The sequence below is a fragment of the Oikopleura dioica genome, chromosome 1 (genome assembly GCF_907165135.1).
Source record: "Oikopleura dioica chromosome 1, OKI2018_I68_1.0, whole genome shotgun sequence".
NCBI classification, from domain to species: Eukaryota; Metazoa; Chordata; class Appendicularia; order Copelata; family Oikopleuridae; genus Oikopleura; species Oikopleura dioica.
This window is the reverse complement of record NC_137291.1, coordinates 3999305-4011717: the sequence shown is the minus strand read 5'-3', so window position 1 is coordinate 4011717 and position 12413 is coordinate 3999305. Positions and strand designations below refer to the sequence as shown.

At 46.1% G+C, this 12413-nt stretch overlaps 1 protein-coding gene across 1 annotated transcript; it reads left to right on the top strand.

Annotated features, from left to right (window-relative positions):
* Positions 1-1558: 1558 nt before the first annotated feature.
* Positions 1559-12223, top strand: LOC145711642 (uncharacterized). Its single transcript, XM_081789330.1, has 4 exons — positions 1559-10808; positions 10855-10934; positions 11071-11830; positions 11890-12223. The coding sequence occupies exons 1-4, from the start codon at positions 1559-1561 to the stop codon at positions 12213-12215; spliced, it is 10416 nt and encodes a 3471-aa protein (XP_081645456.1). The 3' UTR covers positions 12216-12223.
* The last annotated feature ends 190 nt before the right edge of the window (positions 12224-12413 follow it).

The following is a 12413-nucleotide window of genomic DNA, read 5'->3' as shown; positions in this document are numbered from 1 at the left end:
CCTCATCAGACTTAGCGGCTGAGCCTTGATTGGGAACATGCCTGAGGCACTTTTGAACCGATCACGTGGAAATTGACAGCATCAAACATCCTCTTCATTAAATTATGAGGACGTAAAAGAACGCTTTCGAGAAAAATCTCGGGCATTTCAAGAATCTGAGCGTTTTTACACAGAAAACGCGTTTTGATAAAAATTGCCGGAGATCAAAATCGCGAATTCGGATCTTCTTCGGAGAGAAAGAAACGCGGTTCTTCATTTGAGATTTGAGCAATATCTCGTTAAAATAATTTTTTTTTTCAAATGTAAAATGTTCGAGTTTTATGCTCAAATTTTGCTTTCAGAACGAAGAAAGAGAGACAAAGAGAACAAATGGAAAATCGACTGATGACAGGCAACAAAAATTTTGGATCCTGCGTGCCTGACTTTGGACTCCTGAGTTTCCTCAAATGTTGGATTCTGTTGGCCTGACTCAAGAACCCTGAGTGTTCCGTTGGATTGTGTGGCTAACTCAGGATTCCTGACTTATGCTTGGATGGTGGATTAAGTGTGCCTGACTCAGGAATCCTGAGTTCTGTTTGGATGCTCTTTCTCTCCTGAAATGGCTCTTGAAAAAAATGGACCATACGAAAACGCTTCTCTGATGGTTCTTGGTTGCTTCAGGAAAAAAAAAAGATTTTTTTTTTTGTTTTTTTTTTCGTCCTTTTTTGGTTTTTTTTTTCCGTTCATTTTCCCTTTTTTGGGCATTTTTTTTCATTTTTTTCAAGTCCGTTCTTTTTTTAATTTTTCCCTTTTTTGGGCTGTTTTTTGAATAAATTAAATAAAAAAGAGTTTATCCAAAAAACAGAGCCTGGCTGCGTTTGTCCTGACTTCCACACATGCGATGCCGTAGATGGAATTTGCTCGACTATTGACGACTGCACTGGTCCTCCCGATCCATTGGACTGTGCCAAGGTCTACGACGAGTCTTTCCGATGCTGGTTCGATCCCAACGGAGAGTGTAAAGAAAACACGATCGATTATCTCCAGGAAAACTGCTACCCAAAAGAATGCATGCCTCGACTTTGCGGAAGTTTCCAAAACAACCCGACTAATTTCAATGGAACGATTCCATATGCCGACCCAAGGGCGCAGCAAATCTGCCTCACAAACAACGATAATTTCAAAGGAAACTTGACCAAATACAGCGAAATGCAAAAACGAAGGCCAAACAATCTCATTTCCCGGGAATGGGCCAGCGACTCTACGATGGCAGCCCAGAAGAATACCCGATTTCTCCTTACAATCTTTGTATGTACGGCTTCCGGGATACAGACGACTCTGTTGATGGAATCAGCTGTGAAGACATCGACGAATGCGACGAGCTGGTCACTAACGATTGCCAAAACGTCGCGATCACTTACCAAGATTACTTCAATTGCCCAGCCTACGACACGACCAACAGCTTGATCCAGTGCGTCAACACTTTCGGCTCATACACGACAGTCTGCGCGCACGGTTATCAAAAAGCCAATCCAACGGAAACTGATCCTGACTTGATCGTCTGCGAAGACATCAATGAATGCGACGCACCAAAAGTGCTTGTGATGGAGGAGCAGTTTGTGTCAACACTGTCGGATCGTTCACCTGTACTTCTGAGTGCGCTAATGGGGGCGCCGATACATGCGATCTTACCACAAGTACCTGCTACATTGATACTTCGACAGGAGATGAAGCTTGTTCCTGTCTCGACGGTTTCGATACTGTCACGAACACAGTTGCCGACCCTCTTGCCGATCCTTACTATGAATGCTACGATATAAATGAATGTTTATCTACGGATCCAAACACCATCCATAAATGTCATGTGAGCTCAATTTGCGAAAATACTGTTGGCTCATACGATTGCTATTGTCCAAACGGATATTTGCTTGATGATGCTGCTTGCAATGCAACTGACCCGGATCGAACAAACTGTGAATGTGTCAACATCAACGAATGCTCCACCACTCTCACTCGTCCAGATCCTCCAGGCAACTTCGTTCTCGGGTATGAAATGCATTCGTGCTACTTGACAGCTGATTGCACTGACGATACATCAGGAACCTTTACTTGTAACTGGGATTGTGAGGCAGATTTTTGCTCAGACCCAAATGCCCTCTGCTCAAGAGTCAATCTAAAACATGAAGACATCGGTGCTGGTGATCCGAGATACGACGCAGCTCTAGAAAATCGTTATGGTCAGCAAATTTGCTCCTGCCCAGTTGGCTACGAAGACACTAGTTATGACTTAGACGTCCCCCAGACTATCAACTGCATCAACATTGATGAGTGCGATCGAACTGACAATATCTGCGGCACGGGAACGACTGATCATGACACTCCCCTTTGCGTCGATACTGACGGATCATACTATTGCTACTGCCCTCATGGCTCCGAAGTCCAACTGGATGCAAACGGAGATCCCGTGCGACCGATCGTGTGCCTAGTCATCGATGAGTGCAGCATCGACCCACCGGCTTCTGGAGCTCATCAGTGCTACACATCTTCTCACTGCACTGAAAACGTATCCGGAAGCGGCAATCCGTATGAGTGTACATGGGGATGTAATAAAGAGTCTTGCAATGGAGATGGCACAACGGCGGGAACCTTCTTTGCTCCTATTAACGGTGTCTGGTGCGATTTCGACTTGACAACTGGTACCGAGGAATGTAAATGCGCGGAAAATGGATATCTTGTCGTTCCTGATGGCACAACATTCCAGTTCAAATGCGAAGATGTCGATGAGTGTACTGATAATCCTTCTGTCTGCGGCTCTTCTCTTATAGACGCTAGCGTTTCTGGCACTGGTGGCACCATGTTTGCCACGACTTCTGAGACTCTTGTCTGCCACAATACTGATGGCGGCTACTGGTGTGACTGTCCCCTTGGATTCGAAATGATCCACTCGGGCGGGAGCTCACCGGGCAATGATGTTCTTGGAATCCATTGTATTGATATAAATGAGTGTTCCGCGAACATTCATTCTTGTTCCACCGAAAACCACTGCATTAACACTGTTGGATCATACGAGTGCATCTGGGAATGCGACCAATCAATCGGCAACGGCGAGTACTGGCGCGAGTGTGTCAATTCCGAATGCAAACTTAAAGTTCTTGAAGAAGGCGAATCAGGAACTGAGAGTTCGCTGAGACCAGTTTGCGAATGTGACTCTGGCTATCGAATGATCGACTTGACTTTTGATCCGACAAGTTTGGATCCAGCTGACCCTTGTTACTGTCAAAATACTGATGATACACTTGAGGACTACTGTGAGAACTTGGTTGATATTTGCTTCAAGGAGGATACTGGATCAGGTGCAACTTGCAATTGTGATTTCTTCACAAATACTGATGCCGAAACAGCGAGCCTTGCTATCTGCGTTGATATTGATGAGTGTACGGAGACTGTTGCTAAATGCGGAACAAATGTGTTCACCAACACTTACGACAACAATCCACTCGATCCAACTATTTGTGAAAACACTCCAGGCTCATATGTATGCGACTGCGATGATGGTTTCGCCGCCACCTTCGCAGCTGGTGTTAACGACAGAAGTTCCGTTGTCTGCCTTGACATCAACGAATGCAATGATAATGCCCTCAATGCTTGCCCTGACAGCTCCCTCTGCACCAATAAAGATGGCTCCTTCTTGTGCTCATGCAGTGCTTGCGAAGATTGCCCATCGACAAAACCAAACAGCGAGTGTGTTCAAAAAGTAAAATCGAGCTCAAGATGGGAAACTGTCTACACTCACGAGTGCCGGTGCAAAACTGGCTTCAAAGAAGACGCTAACGGCGACTGTATCGATATTGATGAGTGTCTCAGCTCTGCTACGAGTCAATGTGACATGCTCTATCCTTCTGGATCAAGAACAGAAAGATCGACAATCAAAGAAATCGTCGAGAGTAAAAAGCTCGAAGACAAATCGCCAACAAATGATGGCTCGATGTGCTTCAACAAGAAAAATCCAGATATTGTTCTCAAATGTCCTGCTGGAACTGAAATCGAAATCACTAGCGCCATGTTCGGCAGAATCGATAGTGAAGCATGCTGCTACGCGAAAAAGGGATGTGGCTCGTGTCCAGAGGAAGAGAACTTGGACCTTTTCGAAATTATGACTTCGAGCTGCAATGGAAAAGAAGATTGTGTTTTCAGTACTCAAGCTCTTCCCGAACGATGCTCGAATGATGTCAAGCCTTACATTGACGCTTCATGGGACTGTGTCAAGTTCGAAGAACAAACTCGAGCTCTTGCCATCCCGGAAGAGAATGTTGAGCAACTTGTTTATACAGAAAAATGTCTCAATACTGTTGGCTCATTCAAATGCGTCTGCGATACTGGATTCTACTTGGATGAAGCAACGCAGAAATGCATCGATATTGACGAATGCGGAATGACGTCATGTTTATGCAAGCAAACAACTGTTCACGATGCAAGCACTGGTACAGCACAAAGCGTTCTCTCAGTAACATACGTCAATGGGGGAGAGTTTTGCCCAGCAAATTGTGAAGCCTACATTTCGATACTTCATCAATGCGATATTGGAACGCATGATCCATCGGACACCTCAATCACTCGAGAAACCTGCGTCAACACAATTGGATCGTATACATGCGAAGAAGAAGACTTCTGCGAAGACTGCATTTTCTGCGGTCCGAATTCTCACTGCTCTCAAGATCAGTCAAAATGGAATCGGCCCGGCACTTGTATCTGCGATGAGGGATATTTTAACCCAGGTTCTGGTTGTATCGATATCAACGAATGTGATCCTTCGTCTCCTGGAGCTCCAGCTACGAATAGTTGTGGAGTTAATGATCTTTGCTACAATACTGATGGATCATATCATTGCTTCTGTGGACAACTTCCTGACGAGCTTGAACATCTCTTCAAAGACTTTAACGACGGAGCTGGCTGCGTGTCGATCGATCACTGTGCTGATAATCTCCACTCTTGTATGGTCGGTCATGATATTTTGAATGAATTCTGCGTGACAGATGGAGCATATTACCGCTGTACAATGTCCTGCGGAGTCTGTGGCGCACACCAATATTGCACGACAGAAGTTGACGCTGGAACTGGACTAGTTGTTGATCTCACCTGCAGCTGCGATGACGGTTTCGAACCGGATCCAGCAGATGCAACAGGTCGAACATGCAAAGATTTCGACGAATGCTCTGTTTCGAACATTTGCTCGGAAAATGGGCTTCTCTGTGAGAACGTTTATGGCGGTTTCAACTGCGAATGTAGCCATGATGGCCATGAGATCAGCTGGAGTGCCGATGGAAAGACGCCAACCTGCGTTGACATCGACGAATGTGCCGGATCTACTCATAGTTGCGATGCATTGACCCAAAAGTGTGTTAATTATGACTCGGCTGTTGACACCGATGCAGCGAATCAACCAATTTCATATTATCATTGCGAGAATATCGTGCATTGCGATTGCCATGGACGATGTGGTCCATTGATGACTTGCGAGACGAATGCTATTTCGATGTCTGGCGAATGCAATTGTCCAAGCGGATTTCAGCGAAAAGATGCAACTGATGATACTTTGGGCTGCGAGGACGTTAATGAGTGTTCTACAAATACTCACATCTGTACTGGCGTTGTTGGCCCGATGGAATGCTACAATACCATTGGCTCGTATGAATGTCGCTGTCCAGACGGATACACCTACAATGATGTCCTCAATCAATGCGAAGACATTGACGAATGTGATCCTTTGATCGACACAAATCTTTGTCATACAAATGGAATATGCACGAATACAGTCGGCTCGTATACCTGTCAATGTGACACTGGCTTCATGGGCAATGGCTTTGTCTGCATTCCAGAATGTCCAGTTTGCGTCAACTCAAATTGTGTCTACAACGTTGTCAATGGCAAACGAGAGCCAAGCTGTGAATGTTGGCCAGGATTTGAGCCCGCTTTGAACGATCCTCTCGAATGCGTGGATATCAACGAGTGCAATACAAACAATGGTGGTTGCGGTTCTGTCCAAGTTGATCCGAATGATCCTGGTCTTTTCCTTGATCGAAAATGTCACAACACGATCGGCTCATATTCTTGCTGCTGTCCAGAGGGATACAGAAGAGACAATACTATTGATGACAAATCAGAACAATGCATTAATATTAACGAGTGCGACGAAGGTCTTTTCGTTTGCGATCCGAATGCTTCTTGCGTTGACACGATTGGCTCTTACGAGTGCGAGTGCGCAACTGGCAATTTCGCTGGAAATGGAAAAATGTGCTACGAGGTCGATTGCGAAGCAGAGTGTGGCGCCATTGAGAATTCTCATTGCATTATTACAGATAACAGGCCGGCTTGTGAATGCGATGTTGGATATAAATGGGAAGATGCGACAAATTCAACATGCATTGATATTCATGAGTGTGAGGAGAGTACTCACACTTGTTCATCAATCATCGTTCCGGCAAGTATCACTGGCGAGCCAGATTTGACCATGGAATGTATGAACACTATGGGAAGCTACGATTGCCATTGTCCCTATGGATACGAATGGAACGGTGTCGACTGCGATTGGGTCGTAATTGAATGTGATCCACTTTGCCACCAGACTCAACATTGCCTTGTCAATCCAGCAAAAACCGCGCTCGAATGCGAGTGTGACATTGGTTTGATCCCTAATGGTGACTTATGCGAAGATACAAATGAATGTACCGATGGCGTTCTTGCCGACCCTTGTGGCAACAATGAAGAGTGCTACAATACGGCAGGATCTTTCACATGCATTTGTAACACCGGTTACAGATATAACTCAACAACTGATGAATGTGTTGACATTAATGAGTGCGAAGATTCAATTGATGTACACGACTGCCACATCCGCGCAACATGTACCAACACTGTAGGATCATACGAGTGCGAGTGTCCTCCTGATACGACTGTTTTCGGAAACGGCAGAAATTGCTTCAATGAAACAGAGCTTCCCTGCGCTCTCGAGTGCGATCTTTGCGGCTTTAACACCATGTGCCTTGTCAACGAAACGAGCGGATTTGCTGACTGTGAATGTCTACCTGGCTATGAAGATGGAGATGCTCTTTCTCCGGATGCTAAAAGGGCTCAACAGAAACTTGATTGCATCGATGTCAATGAATGTACAGATGCATCCATCTGTGAGGAAGCTTGTCTCGACGTAGATGGAAGTTACACCTGCTTGGACTGCCCTGATTCTTGCCCAGAAGACGCCCATTGCGGTATGCTGGCAAGTGGAAACATGGGTTGCATCTGTGACACAGGCTTTGCCTCTCTTGGCATTTGGCCGACTAATCTTACCTGTGTCGATGTGAATGAATGTACCGATAATCCTCCATTCACGTGTACTTTGCCAAACGAGTCATGTGTTAACACTATCGGAAGCGTTCGATGCGAATGTGACATCGGCTACTTCAGAAACGCTGCTGGTGATTGCGAAGATGTCGACGAGTGTACTGATCAGACTCATCTCTGCGATAACAATGCTGACTGCCTTAACACACTTTACGATCTCACTCTCAACAGAGGATATGAATGTGGTTGCCACGCTGGATTCATTCTTTCCGGATTCGAATGCATTCCGGATTGCTCCACATGCGGCGTTAATACTGATTGCGATATAGACGCTCCATTGAATTCAAGAGCGTGTACTTGTCTACCAGGCTATGAGTTTGACCCTGCCAATCCCGGAAACTGCATTGACATCAACGAATGCACTACTGGAACAAGCTCCTGCAATCCGATCACAGAAGAGTGTCGAAACTGCGACGGTGATTACAACTGCGTCTGTCGAAATGGCTACGAACCTGACGGCTCTCGAGTGTGCATTGACATTAATGAATGCGCAGACCAAGAACTTCACGAATGCGACTCACATGCTATCTGTGATAATCTCCAAGGCTCTCACACTTGTACCTGCGAAACCGGTTGGGAGGGAGATGGTAAATTCTGTCACGAAATTTGCCCACCTGACTGTGGCACTTTCGGATACTGCTTCATTGATCCTTCATCAAGACAAGCATACTGCAAGTGCAAGGATGGATTCTTCATGGAAAACGACATTTGCATTGATATCAATGAGTGCGAAGATGAGACTCTGAACAACTGCGACGCGATAAAATCCGAGTGCGTCAATACAATCGGCTCATTTATTTGCGAATGCCCAGCTGGATATGAACATCAAGCGGGAACTAGTGATATTTGTATCGACATAAATGAGTGTGATGACCAAACTCACAAATGCGATACAAATGCTGACTGCGTCAACACAATCGGAAGCTATGATTGCGAATGTTCACAAGTTGCTAACCGAGATGCGGATCTCATTGGAAATGGTGATTACTGTTATTGTCCTGAAGGCTATCAACTTGTCAATGATGCTTGCCTTGACATCCACGAATGCAATGATAAGACACATCTTTGTGACAGCGATGTTGGAATTTGCGACAATACGATCGGCTCTTATACCTGTTCATGTCCAGCGGACTACTTCGGTGATGGATTCAAATGCACAAAGATCTGCCCACCATGCGCTGGAAATGCTTTCTGCGTCTATGATAACACCAACGAGCCATTTTGCGAATGTCCATCGGGAACAACTGGCGATCCTTTGGTTGACTGTATCGATATCAACGAATGCGAAGATGATACAGTACATGTTTGCCATCTTCAGTCGCCCGTCGAAATCTGCGTCAATACTTACGGAAGCTACACCTGCGAATGTCCACAAGGCTACGAAAGGAACACCACTTCTTGGCTCTGCGATGATGTTGACGAGTGCGATCTTGATTTACATAATTGCGATGCAAACGCTGATTGTATCAATACAATCGGCTCTTGGGAATGCAAATGTAATTCCGGCTTCCATGGAGACGGCTGCTTCTGCTTCCCTGAATGCTCACCAACAATGGACGATTCTTGTGGACCAAATACGTATTGCACTCTTCAAGCTGGCAAATCAGATGTCGAATGTGTCTGCCAAACTGGATATAAGCTCATTGCCGGATCTGATCCAGTCGAATGCGAGGATATTGATGAGTGTACGGACGATATCACGCTTTGCTCTCAATCCCTCTGTATCAACACAATAGGAAGTTTTCACTGTGAATGTCCTGAAGGATACGAGTTCGATGATGGCCAATGTGTCAACGTCGACGAATGTACTATCACTAATGATCTCTGCCACATCGATGCGGATTGCTTCGATACCGAAGGATCCTTCGAATGTCGCTGTACCAATGGCTACATTGGTAATGGTTTCGACTGTCTTCCAGAATGCCCAGCTTGCTCTCCAACTGAAGTCTGCGTGATGGACTTTATCTCGCTTCCAAATGGCAAGTCAACTGCTACTACTCGATGCGAGTGTATCAGCGGCTACACGAGAAATGCAGTTACTGGCGAATGTGAAGACATCGACGAGTGTGATACTCCTTTCGTTTGCGGTGTTCTTGCTGAATGCATCAATTTATCCGGTAGCCACATGTGCAAATGTCCCGAGGGATACGTAGACGTTGATGGAGCTTGCATCGATGTCAACGAATGTTCCTACTCCCCTTGTGACCCAGTCGCTATTTGCTTGAATACTGGCGGCTCTTTTACCTGCACTTGTCCACCTGGATACACTGGTGATGGAACTTGTTGCATTCCACAATGCCCAATCTGCGGCATCAATGCTGAATGCGTCGGTGACACCAGTTGCCATTGCAAAGAAGGCTATACGGCCGGCGATCCAATGATCGAGTGTTTCGACATCAACGAATGTGCCACTGATCAGCACGATTGTTGGCTCACTGAGGATGAGTGCGTCAATATTCCAGGAACATACATCTGCGTCTGCCCAGATGGCTACGCTAGAAACGCTGATACAGGAATCTGTGAGGATGTCGATGAATGTACCGAAAATATCCATCTATGTCACGATCTCGCTGAGTGTACCAACCTCGATGGAGAGTACTCTTGCGCTTGTCCCCCAGGATACGACGGTGATGGCTACTTCTGCTATGCCAAGACCGTTGTGGCTACCTGTCCAGTTGTTTGTGAGCCATCTGAAGTCTGCGTATATGAAGAAACGATCGACGAGTTCGTGTGCAAATGCGCTAGCGGATTTGTCGACAACAACGGAGTCTGCGAAGATGTCAACGAGTGTCTCGAATCTGTCTGTGGCGACCTTTTTGTCTGCCATAATTATTTCGGCGGTTACGTCTGTAATTGCCCTGATGGGTACGTCAATATCAACGATGTCTGTGAAGACTACGACGAGTGCGCGAAGAAGATCCACAATTGTGATGAAAATGCGATCTGTCAGAACTTGGAAGGAAGCTTTGTCTGCACTTGCGATACTGGCTATTCTGGCACTGGAGTCGAATGCACCAAAGACCCAGCATGTGGCGTCATTGACCTTTGCGACCCAAGCGCGATCTGTGACGACATTACGAATACGAACAACGAGCTTTACGAGTGCAAATGCCCACCAGGAACGGAAGGAAATGGCTTCACAGAATGCCAGCCATCAGTAGCAATCTGCGAGCCTTCTTGTCTTGACGGCGAAACTTGCATTCTCGACGGAACTGGTCCGGAAGGCATTTGCACCTGCGCTGATGGATACGAACTCATCAACGATGTTTGCGTCGATGTAAATGAGTGCCTGACAATCGGCTGCTCTGACAACATGGAATGCAAAAATCTCCAAGGAAGCTACCAGTGCCTCTGTGCTTCTGGATCTGCACCGGTTCAGCTCTCAAATGGGCAGATTTCCTGTGGGAATGTCAACGAATGCGAACAGGAACAGAGTTGGAAATTTTGAAAGCAAAAGTCTGAAAGCGAAGAAATCGCTAGATAAAGGGCTGGAGAGCCCGTTTTTATGCGCAATTAGCGCAGCGGCGGGGTCTAGAAGCGCCAATGCCGGCAAAAGCAAGGTTCTTCAGATTCAGAATGTGCATATTTTTTTCTAGATAGAAAATGCCGCTGCGCGCATCGCGCATAACGCTCACTCTTTAGCGCCTTATCTAGCGATTTCCGCGTTTCTCTGGCAAAATTTTCAACTCTGAATAGGAAAATATGTGCAGTAACAACGCCAAATGCATCGACAAAAATCCTTCAGTGGATGGAATTCCTTTCGAATGCGAGTGCAAAACAGGCTACTACGGAACTGGCGAAACTTGTTGCGATACAGACGAGTGCGGTGACGAGCTGGACGACTGCCATGAAAATGCCATCTGTAGAAACACTGAAGGCAGCTTCGACTGTTTCTGCAAAGAAGGCTACGAAGGCAACGGAAAGGATTGCGAAAAGATCTGTCCAGAAAAGCAGCGAAATGTGGACGGCGAATGTGTTTGCAAACCCGGCTACTACGCTGTTGAAAACTCTGATCCCTTGGAATGCGAGGACATTGACGAGTGTTTGGACGAAACTCACAACTGCGATGTCAACGGAATCTGCGTCAACACGGATGGAAGCTACATCTGCGACGGCTGTGTGGACCCATTCTTCGGAACGGGCTACCAAGGCGAGTGCTGCGAGGAGGAGTGCGGCAGCAATCAGGCTTGCTTCTTCCGCGAGTGCAAGTGCAAACCTGGCTACTACAAGGATTACCTCACCGGCGAATGCTACCCGTACTGCGACCCGATTTGCGGACCAAACGAAGTCTGCCGCCAAGGAGAATGCTACTGCAAAGACAAGTACCAGCGAAATATTCTCGGCGAATGCGAGAAGATTCCTTGCGATTGCCACGATGAAGCAAGCTGTGAGACAGTTGAAAATGCTCTCGGACAAATGTTGTCTGCTGACTGCGTTTGCAACGATGGATTTGAAGGTAAGCTCGATTTAAACTGAAAATTTTGCAAAAAAACTCTCTTCTATTCTTTATATTAGGTGACGGTGTCGACACCTGCGATGACATAAACGAGTGCGACGTCGATCCTGACATCTGTGGCGCCGACATCGCTTGTTGCAACCTCTACGGAACCTTTGTCTGTGTGTGCCCCTGCGGATACGAATACGTGGAGGAAACTCAAGCTTGTATCGATATTGACGAGTGCGCCACTGGCAACCATGCTTGCGACGAAATCCAAGACTGCTTCAACCAAGACGGCTACCACGAGTGCGCTTGTCGACCGGAAGACTGCGGAGTCGTTTTGGCTAACAAGAGGATCGAAATGAGACTTCCTTGCGTCAAGCCGGAACCTTACCAACCATAATCTTTTTCCAATAAATTCAAAATGCATATATTTCTCATTTGTACAGTCATTCTTTCACCTTGAATAAATCAAAGTGCATGATCAATGTTTAAAATTTTGTATTTTTTTTACTTTTAAATCGGTGCACAGAAACCAGAAGACGATTCTAAAAGAACAGGGATCATACTTGGAATCGTTTTTCCGATGACGTTATGATTG